Source organism: Schistocerca serialis, chromosome 7, assembly GCF_023864345.2.
Source record: "Schistocerca serialis cubense isolate TAMUIC-IGC-003099 chromosome 7, iqSchSeri2.2, whole genome shotgun sequence".
Classification (NCBI taxonomy): Eukaryota; Metazoa; Arthropoda; class Insecta; order Orthoptera; family Acrididae; genus Schistocerca; species Schistocerca serialis.
In genome coordinates, this window is record NC_064644.1 from 176,437,693 (window position 1) to 176,454,593 (window position 16,901).

General features: G+C 40.7%; 1 protein-coding gene across 1 annotated transcript in view; it reads left to right on the forward strand.

Annotated features, from left to right (window-relative positions):
- The window catches only part of LOC126412945 (nose resistant to fluoxetine protein 6-like), a 116,993-nt gene that overhangs the window by 54,851 nt on the left and 45,241 nt on the right, over positions 1–16,901 (forward strand). The window contains exons 5-6 of the mRNA XM_050082837.1: positions 6,232–6,564; positions 8,746–8,939. Of these exons, the coding sequence (XP_049938794.1) occupies positions 6,232–6,564; positions 8,746–8,939 (527 nt within the window). The remainder of the gene's footprint in view (positions 1–6,231; positions 6,565–8,745; positions 8,940–16,901) is intronic.

The following is a 16,901-nucleotide window of genomic DNA, read 5'->3' on the forward strand; positions in this document are numbered from 1 at the left end:
CCGTATTGCATTATCTATCGCCTTAGAGAACTTCAAGCGCACCTCTTCATTTTTTAATACTTCTGGTTCCCACTCTTTGCATATTGATTCTTCCCGACTAACCTGTTAAACGTCAGCTTAATCTTCATCACTACTACATTGTGATCTGAGTCTGTATCTGCTCCTGGGTACACATTCCAATCCAGTATCTGATTTCGGAATCTGTGTCTGACCATAAAGTTCTCTAATTCACACATACACATTATATATATATATATATATATATATATATATATATATATATATATTGTACAAAATAATTCATTCACAAGATTCGCAGCACTCACAACACACAATCTAAGCGAAATAAAACTGAACACACAAAACCACTTTTCTGAGTATGAAACAGGTAAAAGCATAGAAATAACTCTACGAAGACAACAGTAAGGAGGCAATCGACTTTTCCTTTCTTTTATTTTATTTTTTATATTTTTTATCTGAGTCATCAGTCTTCTAACTGGTTTGATGCGTCCCACCATGAATTTCTTTACTGTGCCAACCTCTTCATCTCAGAGTAGCACTTGCAACCTACCTCCTCAATTATTTGCTGGATGTATTCCAGTCTCTGTCTTCCTCAAAAGTTTTTAAACTCTACTGCGCTCTCTCAAGTACCATGGAAATGACTGAAAACTTCCCATATCTCCTCGCATTTTCCAAGTATACCTCCTTCTCTTGTGATTCTTGAAAAGAGTATTCGCTATTACTAGCTGAAATTTATTACAGAACTCAATTAGTCTTTCTCCTCTCTCATTCCTAGTATCAAGCCCATATTTTCCAGTAATCCTTTCATTTACTCCTTCCCTTACAACCTCATTCCAGTGCCTCATGATCATTAGATTATCATTTCCCATTTACGTACTGATCTACCAGTTCAGTATCCTCAAATACTTTTTCTATCTCTCCATCTTCAGCTTGCGACGTCGGCATGTATACTTGAGTTATCGTTGTCGATGTTGGTTTGCTGTCGATTCTGGTGAGTACAACCCTATCACGAAGTGTACATACTAACATACTCTCTGTCCTACCTTCCTACTCATAACGAATCCTACTCCTGCTACACCATTTCCTGGTGCTGTTGATGTTACCCTATACTCATCTGACAAGAAATCCTTATCTTCTTTCCATTTCACTTCACTGATCCATTGTATCTATATTTAGCCTTTGTATTTCCCTTTACAGCTTTTCTAGCTTCCCTGTCACATTCAAGCTTCTGATATTCCACTCCCCGACTCGTAGGACGTTATCCTTTTGTTGGTTATTCGGTCTTTTCCTCATAGTCGTCTCCCCTTTGACAGTCCCCTCCCGGAGATCCGAACAGAGGCTATTCCGGAATCTTTTGCCAATGGAGAGATCATCACGACACTCTTTCAATTACAGGCCACAAGTCCTGTGGTTACACGTTACGTCTCTTTAATTCAGTGGTTTCCATTGCCTTCTGCATCCTCACCCCGTTGATCATTGCTGATACTTCCGTCTTTAGGAGCAGTTTCGCACCCCATGGGTAAGAGATTGCCCTGAACCTCTGTTGGCTCATCCGCCCTCTTTGACAACGCCATTTGTAGTATGCCGGAAGTCTTCGGCTGACAATGCTGATTTTTGTTCAAAATTTAAGCGGTGGCAGGGTCCAAACCTGGAACCAAAGACGTTTGTATTACTAATAGAAAACCCTACCCCTAGATCACGGCTGCTAAGTTTGTTACTATTAACTTCGTTTTGCAGTACAAATGTTCGTCGTCTTCCGACGATAATACTAACTTATTCCGTGCACAGTGAAAACAGCAAGACATTTCGATGAAATAACACACTGAATAGTGCACTGAACATCCCTGCCTCACCCTCCTTTCGCCATGCACGTAATGTCAACGGGATTGTGCTAGGATATGCATGTATTTTAGTCAGCAAGCTCTCAGACGAGTCGAGATTTGTTCCAAGTTCAGAAGGCATAACCGGAAGTGACGTCATGAATTCGTAAGGGGGCTGTTTTAAGATGTGTACCTATGCTTAATCAGCAAAGTCTCAGACAAGTTGAGGCTCGCTGAGATATTCAACCTTGCACAAACCGTATTTCTCATTAGAGAGATGTGGGCTGCACATATTGCACGTATATCAGGTTGCTATCAGACACTATAACACTGGACTGCCAATAACAATTAGAGAAAGGAGTGTGTAATATTAAAGAAGGTGTATTTAACAGTTATCTGTGTCATAAATTCCCCAGAGTGATCTGCAAGCATGATTTAACAAAACGGAGATACGTGATCACCTAAAACCAAACCGTGACTTCTATGTGCAAGGAGACTACTGAGGGAACACAATGCGATTGTGAGCACGGATAAGACAGGTGGAATAGGCGGTTTAATGTGGAAGAGCTACAATTACAGTATAAGGATATATAGATGATTCATTCGTCATCAGAAGCCCAGAAGTGAACATTGATATCAATAATTATCTTATTGATTTTGTTAAGTGTCCCTGATATGTGTTACGAGAAACGTTTGTCTTCCTTGGCTATTGAACATCCTCTTACCAAACTGTAAGCTACGATTTATAACTACAGAATGACACTGTGGAAGACTAAGGATATTAAATGTCGACTTCCTATGTGCGACAGCATAAGTTAGGAGAAGATTACAAATGTTTAGTTTTGCAAGATAATTTTAATACCCTAGCATGAGATCACTATAATATTTATCTGACTTTGAAAAGTAGTCGGAAATGGGTAGTTGTAAGCATGGAAACACTCGTTTCTTATCAATTCGAAATTGTATTTAATTGAGACATTAAAAAGACTATTCAGTATATTATTTCATAAGTGTCATTTAATTTCCACCCTGCGACAGCTTAAGTTTGTCCTCGACAAGTGTACCTTGATATGAGATTCCACCTGTGTAATTTTCTGTGCACAGTAGGCCGATGCAGCCGTTGCATAAAGAGGCAATAAGGTGCACAGGAGTCTTCCCATACCAGATCAGGAGGTATGTGTAATGCTCGTGGACCTGTCCGCTGTTGGCTCCATCTCGGGCTTTGTTTTACTGTGTCTCACTTTTAAAAGATTCATTTTATTACATGCATTCAAGTTTGCCTTTGCCTTAGCACTTTGGCAAAGTAAAAGTATTGTCATGGTTTCCTTTTCTCAGCCTAATCAGTTCCTCTGATTATAAAGGCAGAATGAAACTAACTGCCTACACTTCCTCACAAATAACAACCTGGAAACGACAAATGGAAATCTCAACAAAATAAAAAAACCTTTATTCATACTTCTGATAAATACACGTTGAAGTTTGGGTGTGATTATGGCCAACTTGTGCTGAAGCCATCCTGATTCCTTTACGAACCGTTCTGATTCATAAATAATTTGTATCAATAAGGGGAAAATAAAAGAACACTTATACCTCTAGCAGAAATGTACAACCATAAAATACCTTTGATTGGAAAATGGAATCTGGTATTTCTTCATTAGCCGTCAGCAGTCCTTGTGATGAAGGTCCGTGTACTGCCGAAGCTCCTCTCTCCTATTATTCACAAGTTGCAACTCCCAAGCCACCTGGCCTAGCCAGCGAATCGAATTTATCAGAGCAACAACAAAATGTCCAGATGTTTCTGACTGTTTCCAGTGCTTCAGTCTATGAGCTCTGAAAGTGGACAAAAGTATACATTCCAAATATAAACTGAAAGATTTTCCAAGCATGTTTATTTGAGAGCTGTTACTTTTTTAATTAAAATAAGGTTTTCTCATATTCAGATTTCATCATTGTGATTAAATGCTTTGCGAGATAAACACAACATGTGCAGCTGCATATTCTTGCCCTGTTTACTGTTTATGTTAAGGATCTAACAAGCGTTTTTTTCCTCGCAGTGAGAGTTATAAGTAATGTTAGGTGGTCTTCAATTTGCTTTTATAGAACATGTTTATGCTTCAATCTCGCTGATGCACATTGCTAGCACACATGCTGGCGGCTGGCTCTGATAAACAAACTCACCGACCACTGGCCAACCACATAGGCACACGTAACTCGCAACTGCAACTTGATAACGTGGAGTAGCATGCCTGTTTCTCTCTAGGTGTGAATGGAATCACCCAAGCGCAAATGTTGAGAAAGAGGCATGCAACTATAGCAAGCCTCTACTTGAGTATGGGGCAAGAACAGGCACAGAGCAATTAGATGTAAAGCAAACACATGTAACTGCACCTTTAATCTATAAGTTACAACAGTAGCGACAATAAGCAAGCCATGTGTGTTTTTAGTGTTTCATAACAATGGTACAAGCGCTTTAGACATGAAAATAACATTGTGAGATTTAATTTGAGATTCCATTGTGCCTTGCATGAAGCGGTATATTCATCGAACTATACTTTTTGGGAAGTCCAACTTAACCTATAAGTGACAACAGTTGTGTGAATAAGTAAGCCACACAAGTCTGTACTGTTGTAGAACAATAGTGTACAAAGACTGAATAACACCCGTTGCTAAGAGCACGTCAATATGTGAGTTACAACAGTAGTACCAGTAAGACAGCCAGCCTTGACACTTGTGTTTTGGACTGTTAGAGAAGAAATCTTTCGATATTTTGGTAAATAATAAAGACAAGCTTCGGTTTCTTTAAATTTCTATTTTATTTTTGTGCAAAGATCGAATTTTCGTCGGCGATGAAATGAAACTTTCCTCTGTGAGGGAGCTAGTCCATCGTACGGTGTGTGTGTGTGTGTGTGTGTGTGTGTGTGTGTGTGTGTGTGTGTTGCTGAAAAAGATGCATCAGTTTGCTGTGAAGTCTGTAAGGTCTCAGACAAGCAGAAACTTGACAAAGCTGTGCGTGTGTTCTGCTGATGAAGCTGTGAGGTTGCTGTGATTACTTACACGATGGCAGCTCTTGGGCACATTCTAACTGGGTGTTTCGTTTCAGTGGGCAGTAAAATACTGTATTGTGACTGCAGTGGGAAAAGGGGGGGGGGGGATTTGGCATAGAAGAGCAGAGGGGGGGACTGAGGAGGGGAAGCAGGGAGGGGAGGGGGAAGGATGTGGAGTAACAATGTCATGCATTTGCCCCTACCCCTGAGTGTAGACAACCCAAATGTCAAAGGTAACTTTGTATTCAGAAGACCACTGCCTTCCACCTGACAACTTTTGTAAACAGAATGAGATTTTCGCTCTGCAGCGGAGTGTGCGCTGATATGAAACTTCCTGGCAGATTAAAACTGTGTGCCAGACCGAGACTCGAACTCGGGACCTTTGCCTTTCGCGGGCAAGTATCATATCAGCGCACACTCCGCTGCAGAGTGAAAATCTCATTCTGGAAACATCCCCAGGCTGTGGCTAAGCCATGTCTCCGCAATATCCTTTCTTTCAGGAGTGCTAGTTCTGCAAAGTTAGCAGGAGAGCTTCTGTAAAATTTGGAAGGTAGGAGACGAGATAATGGCAGAAGTAAAGCTGTGAGGACGGGGCGTGAGTCGTGCTTGGACAGCTCAGTTGGTAGAGCACTTTCCAGCCAAAAGGCAAAAGGCAAGAGGCAAGAGTCCTGAGTTCGAGTCTCGATCCGGCACATAGTTTCAATCTGCCAGGAAGTTTCAACTTTTGTAAAGTTTTACAAAAATGAAATGCAGCAATCACAAATGCAGCAAGAGACAAAACAGGTTTTTAAGAGTCGAAAAAATCGCGAGAGTTGCAAATGCAACAAAGGTATTTTCGACGACAGTCTCGGCTAACAAAACCGGGAAAACCTGTCGAAATTTTCGTGATTTTGGGTCAACGAGACGTACCATATAGGTTTTTATGAGTTAATTTGCGAGTATCATAATACGTGGCATAAATGGCCATATCTCTTGACTGTACTGACTTAGAAACTTACACCGCCATCGGAATGTAGACCTTAGTATTTGAAATAAATTTCAACTTATCAAACAGACAGAAAAATGGTTCAAATGGCTCTGAGCACAATGGGACTTAACTTCTGAGGTCATCAGTCTCGTAGAGCTTAGAACTACTTAAACCTAACTAACCTAAGGACATCACACACATCCATGCCCCAGGCAGGATTCGAACCTGCGACTGTAGCGGTCGCGCGGAAACAGACAGATGGTCAACAAAGTGATCCTGTAAAGGTACCGTTCTTTTCTTTAATCTTCCTTTCATACTCAATGCACGTCAGAACGAAAGTGTAGTGGATAAGAAAAGAAAATTGTTTGTCTATTTGCAGACGACTGACGACTGGACGACTGTTCCTCTGATAAGTGGCGGGAGCCTGGCTGTGGACTCGTTCTTCCTGATGAGCGGCATGCTGGTGGGCTTCGGGTTCCTGAGGGAGCGCGCCCACGGCCAGCCCTTCGGCCTCTTCCGTTTCTACCTGCAGCGCTACCTGCGCCTGACGCCCCCCTATGCCGTAATGATTTGGTTCTATGCCACATTCTTGCCTCGGCTTGGCAACGGGCCCCTTTGGTCTGAGGAGATGGTGGTCGACAGTGAGCAATGTACCCGCCACTGGTGGCACAACTTGCTGTATGTCAACAACTACGAGGTTAGGCCTAACTTGGTAAGCAAGCTTTAAGTCTTCTCTAGTAAACAACTGAACAAAAAGATGGAACCCAATCAACGAATTAGCAAAAGGGTATAAATTTCTGAGTTGACCCTACCCGATATAATATGGAATATTAAATCTTCAGACCAATAGTTGAACCACTTCCAACCACTGTTAGCAGCGCCGTTATGAGATGAAATAAAGCTTACAAATACGAAAATATGTAACTCGAGAAATACGAAATATCTTGGTCTAACATACAACCGAATCTCAAACGAAGCAACCACAAAAGGACAACCATAAACTTAGGATTTTGAAACATTTTAATGTGTGTCTACCTAGCTTGGTTGCATAACCCAGAAGAGCTAACACCTCATGTTCATTCACAGATTACTGCCAGTTATGTTGCAGCAACATCTTGTTAAGAAAGACACCTTGGATTGAACAAAGATTAAATGGAAAATCGATCACGGATTTCTTGAAGGAATCATTCAGTGAAAACAACCCATCTACATCTTTTCAACATTTACAAACAGAGAAACACTATGTAAAACACATAAATGAAGCTATAGAAATCCTCCATATTACGCAAAAGGGAACATTGTTGAACATCCTTGAGGAAATAGATATATATTCACATGCATGCAGCAACCCAACAAATTTACTGAACGAACACACCGACCTAAAGCACAAAAAGTATATAGAAAACTTTATTCACATTATAAGTCGGGAAAACGGGTAAAATAATAATGTCAGTGACTCTAAATAATAAATATTCATAGCAACAGCGATAACATGAGTAGTATAAAACAGAGATAAAATACCAACATAAATCATAGACAAAAACAACTATTACGAAAAATTAAAAACGTAAAATAAAACTAAAACTAACTTTAGGCAAAAACATAATTAGAAACAAACCTATATGAGAGAAAAGTAATAATAAACAACTGACTTTTATACATCACTTATTTATAATGGTAACTATGTAAACACGTAACATCACTGACCCACTGTCATCCAACTGTTAGAAAAGTAGCATATTTGGAAAACAAGTAACATATGATATACACCTCCCCTCTTCACCTTGGAGAAAGTAACAATTCCAAAACAGACAGGATATGACAGCAACAATGTTACATGTAAGGTAAAACACCCAATTATATATTATAAATTTTCATATCATAGTTACAAAACAATTATATCGAGACCATCGCCTATCTATGTATTTACAGAGCACCTGACGATGGCAATTTGCCAAAATGGGCTCATTGTGAATGAGATAAAATATAAACAACTTCCATAGCAGTATAACTGGATATTATTCATAAATAAATTCATAAATAATAAATAAAGAACACATTTGGTATTAAGAAGCTGATATGTCAAGACAGCAACTCAATTTATACTGTACAAACAAGCGTAAATTTCAGTTTAGGTACACAGAACACAGAAGAGCATTCACATACTCGGCCAAAAACAACAGCACAACAAAACACCAGACAAAGAAGCACACACAGCAACAGAACAACAATACACAACAATTACAGAAAGAAGATGCAAGATAATACACAATGACCTAGAAGCACAAACTCACACGCTAAATAACAAATGTTTTCAAAAGGCAAGGCATAAATGTAGCATTCAAAACAGACAGATCAATCCAAAAATACACTTCAAAAATAACAAAAAACACAGACATGTACCAGAAAATAGGAATATAACAACTGCAATGCAACACATGTAGTGGAAGATATTATGTGGGACAAACTAGCAAAATATTCCACACCAGGTAAAAAGAACATATCACAGTATGGAAATATGGGACAAGCCACTCAACTTTTGCAAAACGTTTAAGAGGAAATAATACCAAACCTATTACAAGAGATAAAGACATGAAAATAGTTAGAATAAATAATGAAAGATACCTCCTAACCTTACAAGAAAATCACCAAGTTTACAAAAGTCCGCAACGAAGATACTACTAATTGACCAAGTGAAAATCACCAACAGCTCACTATTTACACTGATTGATTACGTAACAGCCAGCAGCCCAATAGCTGATTATAAATCCCAGTTCTAGAATGGAACTATCCACCGGTCACAACGTGCATGTGTTTCTAGCTGTTATTTTGTGTCAGCAGTTGCAGATTATAGCCCTTCACACGCCACAGTAGCTTTCGTCTTTGTGTGCAGTGCATGGACCACACGTGGTACCTGGCAGTGGACATGCAGCTGTTCTGGGCATCACCGTTGCTGCTATGGGCACTGTACAAGTGGCGGCGGGCTGGCCGCGTTCTGCTGTTGGGCATTGTGTTCGCCGCGTCTGCCGCCGCCTTTGCCATCACCTTCTGCTACAGCCTGCCCTGGGGTGATATTCCTGGCTTCCCGTGAGTTCTCTTTTCCAGCCTATGTCTTACATTTCTAGTCGTATGAGGCTATCAACGGCCATTTCTGTGCTCACACAAGCTCAAAACTGTTACATTATTAGTTTCTTTTTTAGATGTCGATTATTTTCAGACAAATACCAAGGTATGCAAGTTGACATTGCGTATGGCTATGTGGTGAGCCGCTCTTCTTATCATACATCACACATAAACAGGGTAAGCATTAAAAAACCGCCAAACTGCATGGTCGGATTCCTGGCCGGAAATGGAGGTAAAAAAGTCCTATGAACATGTGTCCGGAAATATGTCGTTGCCACGATAGATTGGGCGGATGAATGTACGTTGCTCTAACCGCGTGCCATGTGTTCCTTATGTATTGCATGCTGTGTGATTAGCCAAGCGTATTGTAAGCAGCCAAATGGCCCGGTATTCATATCGAGAATAAGACGAGATGGTGTTTTGTGTTCGACCAAGCAGATTGAAATGGTAAAGAGCCAGCACGGTTATGCCAAAACAAGTTTTCTCACAGACACTAACCGCATCACACAACATTCCAAGCCAGTTTGGGGCCTTTGTGTGATCATGGGTCTTTTCAGACAGAAGAACGTGCCGAGAAGTGGCGGACTGTGCGTACATCAGATTTTGAGAAATTTTGGAAATTTGTGGTAAGATCTTATGGGACGAAAGTGCTCAGATCATCAGCCCCTAAACTTAAACAGTACTTGTTGTTATTGTGGTCTTCAGTCCTGAGACTGGTTTGATGCGGCTCTCCATGCTACTCTATCCTGTGCAAGCTGCTTCATCTCCCAGTACCTACTGCAGCCTACATCCTTCTGAATCTGCTTAGTGTATTCATCTCCCTCTTCGATTTTTACCCTCCACGCTGCCCTCTAGTACTAAATTTGTGATCCCTTGATGCCTCAGAACATGTCCTACCAACCGATCCCTTCTTCTAGTCAAGTTGTGCCACAAACTCCTCCTCAATTCTATTCAATACCTCATCATTAGTTATGTGATCTACCCATCTAATCTTCATCATTCTTCTGTAGAAACACATTTCGAAAGCTTCTATTCTCTTCTTGTCCAAACTATTTATCGTCCATGTTTCACTTCCATACATGGGTACACTCCATACAAATACTTTCAGAAACGACTTCCTGACACTTAAATCAATAGTCAATGCTAATAAATTTCTCTTCTTCAGAAATGCTTTCCTTGCCATTGCCAGTCTACATTTTATATCCTCTCTACTTCGACCATCATCAGTTATTTTGCTCCCCAAATAGCAAAATTCCTTTACTACTTTAAGCGTCTCATTTCCCAACCTAATTCCCTCAGCATCACCCGACTTAATTCGACTACATTCTATTATTCTCGTTTTGCTTTTGTTGATGTTCATCTTATACCCTCCTTTCAATACACTGTCCATTCCTTTCAACTGCTCTTCCGAGTCCTTTGCTGACTCTGACAGAATTACAATGTCATCGGCGAACCTCAAAGTTTTTGTTTCTTCTCCATGGATTTTAATACCTACTGCGAATTTTTCTTTTGTTTCCTTTGCCGCTTGCTCAATATACAGATTGAACTACATCGGGGAGAGGGTACAACCCTGTCTCACTCCTTTCCCAACCACTGCTTCCCTTTGATGTCCCTCGACTCTTATAACTGCCATCTGGTTTCTGTACAAATTGTAATGTCACACACTTTTGAGGCGGGATGGGTTGCTCTAAAGGAGTGTTATTTTTATACGCAGACCAAGAATCAAGCACAAGCAAGTTATTTTGACAAGTTTTGGCCAAAAGCAGTGCTCATACAATAGTTGTAGCTCTCTTACGCCAGATTTCACTCTCTTGCTTGCTGCCCTTGCAAGATCATGCACAGGAGAAAGAATCGTAGGGTGCAGAGCACCTCTAACTTTTCTCAGCACAATAAATAACTTACTAGTCAATTTCCCATCCATATTAACAGTCGATATAGTTATATATGAATGCGTTAAGGCATTGATATTAGTTGATTCTGAAACTGCTCTCTTGATACCTCTAATTTCCAAGGTTCCTTTCGTATGATTTTCCTCTTCAAATCCCGATTGGTAAGGGATGAAAACAATTTCTCACTGAATGACGGGATAAGTTTGTTTATGCCATCTACAAATTTTCGGGCCACTACCGCAGTTTGATGCGCGTCATCAAGTTGACGCTCTGTTTGAAATTGCGTTATCTTACGGCTACCACTTCCGTAGCACTGTCTGAAGTTATGCAACCAACCACTGCTTCTCATGACATCACTGTAATCCACGTCGCGCGCAATTTGATCTGCATAGCATAAAAGGTCACTATCATGCAGATTCTGTAATCTGTTTCGAGCATCCTTGAAACGAGCAAACACCAGTTTTTGTAATAAGTGCGCCTTCTCGTCCGTAGTTTTTCTTATGCGCTACAAGGTCATATTGCTGCAGACTTATTCGAAACCTGTTCATAATTTTATTTTTAGTATGGTGCGGGTAATATCCCATGTACAGAATTATATTTAGTACCTGCTCCTTGTACAATGATTGTCCATTACTGCGTTTCACTGGAGACACCACATGGCTCGACACCTGTTTCAGTATCACTTTCACTTGTTAGCATGTATCGTCATCATTGCACTCCTCATGTCCATTGCCTGCACAGTCAAGCGTATACGACACCACACATTCCACTGACTCATCTTTCAGAAAGGCTAGTATTTCATATGTCACTACTTTCTCACTCTGCGAAATTCATTTGGTTCCCTTCTAACGAAATGTCAACTTCGGCAACTGTTGTTGTATATATAATTAAATGTTTGCTTTGTTTATCTTTGTCATTTCTCTGCTTTGTATCAACACCACTATCACTGTACCACTGTTGTGAGGTACTCGTCGACTAAACAGTTCAACTACGCTCCGTTTCCACGTGTTGTGCTTGCCATTGCATACCTCCAGGCCCGCCTCCTATTACCACTGGTAGCCAATATTGTGGTTGCATGGTACACAATATCTAAAGCGTCGAATGCCGTAAAGTCATTGGCCTTTTCCGATCTCGTATTCAAGGAGTTTTATTCTGAGACTATATTTGCACACGTAAAACGCAAGTAAAAGGGTACCGTAAGATTAATTGACAGCAGCTACGTCTGCATACAACTAAACTGAATACGTATTAAAACTTAATATATATTCTCTCTTAGACCATGGCGCCAGCCGTTCCTCAGATCTATTTTTGGTATGCCCGCTGTATCTGCTACTTTTTGTATGGTTTGACAAGTCATTGTCTAGCTTTACTGTACTGCATACCGCACATACATTTATTTGCAGCTACCCTTCAGGAGTTAAAATAATATTTCCCGTTTGACTCCAGCTCCCTTTTAACTACATTTTGTGTATTAAATGTAGGTGTATGCAGACGTAGTATAAGATTACATTTTTAAGCACAGTACGCAACAAGCGACGACCCGAAATTACGGGACATTTGTGGCTACTATTGTATCCTGATTTCAGTCCATGTGACAATGCTACTACTGCTACGAATACACGTACGTTTTGCTAACTTCCCAATCTATGTTTATTACGACATTGCTTATTACTAGAATGAGATTTTCACTCTGGAGCGGAGTGTGCGCTGATATGGGACTTCCTGGTGGATTAAAATTGTGTTCGGGACCGAGACTCGAACTCGAGACCTTTGCCTTTCGCCGGCAAGTGCTCTACCAACTGAGCTTCTGTGAAGGTTGGAAGGTAGGAGACAAGGCACTGGCAGAATTGAAACTGTGACGACGGATCGTGAGTCGTGCTTGGGTAGCTCAGTTTGTAGAACACTTGTCCGCGAAAGGTAAAGGTCCCGAGTTCGAGTCTCGGTCTGGCACACAGTTTTAATCTGCCATGAAGTTCCATTGCTTATTACTGTTCATAGCGTACCGTTATATACATTCTATAGCATATGCACATTTCTGTGTTTCGATCAATCTGATGATGATCAAAGCTATCGAAACAGGTAATTGAATGAAGATATATTTGCGAACAGTCACTGTTGTGGTGCTATTGTCTGTGCTTTAGTACAGAAAGCCTCACTTTGATGCTACTGAACTAGCTGCACTCTACCTCTTACTGAATTATTCAAAATGAGTCTTTGTATGCTTGCAGAAATACAAGTACAGTAAATCTTCTGTTTACTGTGATAGCTTGTCGCTAATTATTTCTGCTTCTGTCCTGCTTTCCTACAGCGACTGCTGCTACACTACTCTTAAACCCTCCTCTCCTTACCGCTGTGTGCGAATCTGTACAGGACACATTTAGTTGTGCAGTACGACCATGCAGTAGACATCAGTTCATAAACTCTGTGATGTCTTTATATGAAGACTGATCGACGCAGAGAAAAAACGACCAACATACTGATGTGTGTACCACATACGGTCAGTTCCACAAGAAAGCGTACGCCATAATTTTAAATGTAACGTCCGCAGTGACATCTCTGGTAGTGGTCTCGAATCTGTAATCAATGTGATTTTGCACAGTGTATTCAGGGTGGTCCATTGATAGTGACCGGGCCAAATATCTCACGAAATAAGCATCAAACGAAAAAACTACAAAGAATGAAACTTGTCTAGCTTGAAGGGTGAAATCAGATGGCGCAATGGTTGGCCCGCTGGATAACTCTGCCATAGGCCAAACGGATATCAACTGCGTTTTTTAAAATAGGAACCCCCATTTTTTATTAAACATTCGTGTAGTACGTAAACAAATATGAATGTTTTAGTTGGACCACTTTTTTCGCTTTGTGACTGATGGCGCTGTAATAGTCACAAACGTATAAGTACGTACTATCACGTAACATTCCGCCAGTGCGGACGGTATTTGCTTTGTGATACATTACCCGTGTTAAAATGGACCGTTTATAATTGCGGAAACGGTCGATATCGTGTTGATGTATGGCTATCGTGATCAAAATGCCCAACGGGCGTATGATATGTATGCTGCTCGGTATCCTGGACATCATCCAAGTGTCCGGACCGTTCGCCAAATAGTTACGTTATTTAAGGAAACAAGAAGTGTTCAGCCACATGTGAAACGGCAACCACAATCTGCAACAAATGATAATGCCCAAGTAGGTGTTTTAGCTGCATTCGCGGCTAATCCGCACATCAGTAGCAGACAAATTGCGCGAGAATCAGGAATCTCAAAAACGTCGGTGTTGAGAATGCTACATCAACATCGATTGCATCCGTACCATATTTCTATGCACCAGGAATTGCATGGCGACGACTTTGAACGTCGTGTACATTTCTGCCACTCGGAAAATCTACGATGTCTGCGACAAGTGGAACATCAGCGTCCTTGGCGGATTAATGTATGGTGCGGCATTATGGGAGGAAGGATAATTGGCCCCCATTTTATCGATGACAATCTAAATGGTGCAATGTATGCTGATTTCCTACGTAATGTTCTACCGATGTTACAACAAGATGCTTCACTGCATGACAGAATGACGATGTACTTCCAACATGATGGATGTCCGGCACATAGCTCGCGTGCGGCTCAAGCGGTATTGAATAGCATATTTCATGACAGGTGGATTAGTCGTCGAAGCACCATACCATGGCCCGCACGTTCATCGGATCTGACGTACCCGGATTTCTTTCTGTGGGGAAATTTGATGGATATTTGCTATCGTGATCCACCGACAACGCCTGACAACGTGCGTCAGCGCATTGTTAATGCATGTGCGAACATTACGGAAGGCGAACCACTCGCTGTTGAGAGGAATGTTGTTACACGTATTGCCAAATGCATAGAGGTTGACGGGCATCAGTTTGAGCATTTATTGCACTAATGTGGTATTTACAGATAATCACGCTGTAATAGCATGGGTTCTCAGAAATGGTAAGTTCACAAAGTTACATGTATCACATTGGAACAACCGAAATAAAATGTTCAAACGTACCTACGATCTGTATTTTAATTTAAAAAACCTACCTGTTACCAACTGTTCGTCTAAAATTGTGAGCCATATGTTTGTGACTATTACAGCGCCATCTATCACAAAGCGAAAAAAGTGGTCCAACTAAAACGTTCATATTTCTTTACGTACTACACGAATATGTAATAAAAAATGGGGGTTTCTATTTTAAAAAACGCGGTTGATATCCGTTTGACCTATGGCAGCGCCATCTAGCTGGCCAACCATAGCGCCATCTGGTTTCCCCCTTCAAGCTAGAAAAGAATCGTTCTTTGTAGTTTTTCGTTTGACACTTATTTCGTGAGATATTTGGCCCGGTCACCATCAATGGACCACCCTATATATAAACAGCGTGAGAGTTGAATGTTTTGTGTTGTCGGTTGCAGTTTGAAATGAGTGCAAAACATCTGAAGTGTCACTTATTTATATTTATATTTATCGAAAATGCTTTCTGAGGTCCGTTAAGAAGCTATTTCGTCCGCACGAGGCAAACTGGGTGCTTCAAGAGGATAATGATCCGAAACTTCGCACCCGTCTCTGTACAGCGTGGAAACGAGACAATGAGGGTGTCCACGATGGATTTCCCTGCAATGTCTCCAGATGTAAATCCGATTGGAAATATTTAGTCGTATATTAAAATGAAGCTTAAAGGAAAGCCAATATGCACTTTGGAGCAACTGCCATATCAAATCAGGACGATATGGAGATCGTTACCGAGGGAATATGCAGAAAATCTCGTGAAAATCACGACAAAAACGTGCCAAACTATAATCGATAATGGTGGAAATTAGATTAACTATTGAATAATCGTGCAATTAGTAATAACGTGTATTTACATGTAAATATATATTTATTGTGGGGTCCTGCCCCCTCTTCTCTTATAGCGTGCCTAAAGGATGCTGTTTTCCCGGATAGCTAAACAACAGATCAAAGCAAATCACATTAATGGTTTTTATTACAATAAAATAGATTGACAATGCTTAACTTTGATTTAAAATGTCATGTCGCAAGCTATTGGCGACGTGCAATTAATCAATGCCTTTCGCTACATAGAATGTCCATGCAAGTAATGGATATGGATCACAAGTAACTGCTCTTCTAGTGCTCTCTTGTAGCCCAGGTCTACTAGTGTCCATCTTCTACTGACTGGTCGACGCTAGCTGGAGCAGCGCTTATATTCTCTTCAGATAGAGGCCGCTCCTGTCGTGGTGCGGTTCTAGTCAGCATACTATTGGCTGACGGTCGTCTCACAGCCTTCTCTGCTTTTGCGTTCTTCATCTTTGTGCCAGCAGTTGTGGTTACGACGCAACATTTATAATAGTGTCTTTTATCACATACAGGTAACGGAGTACACTTTCTTCTGGAACTAACTGCATAAAAATACCTGCCCTTAATCAATTACACCTTGTGTATACATGTATATATACCTTTCACATAACAAACAGTCTTCCCACAAACACCTCACAAACTTTATGATCTGATGTTTTCTTTAGGGTCCTAACTGCAGCACTAACTGCATTGCAACTGTCACTATAGGCTACCCATTTTGCGTCAAGGCGGCCACACTTCGACAGCTGACAGCTGCCCAGGGTAAAATAAGAATTAATGGCTTGCTCTTTCTATACATACTTGGAGGTATTACCCAAAATAAATACACACGACTCGTAATAGCTGTAATTACTAGTCCTCAAATAACGCAAATGCTGAAGTAATGTTCAGTACACCATCCTCAGTCACCAACAGAAATTCTGCACTAATACCCATTACACCCTGCATGTATATTGTGAACATTTTCTCGAAATTATTTCGTTCAACCTAAGTCATTTCATTTATGGTTTTTCGTAACATAGCTACATGTTGCTGTGCCAAGATCTTGTTCACACTTCTTGGCTCATCACATCTCTCCTCAGATATGGCATGAACAGTTAACTAAATTAATAATATTCTAGCATCGCAAACCATTAGCATTAAACATCCTGTTCTCTGCATGTATTAA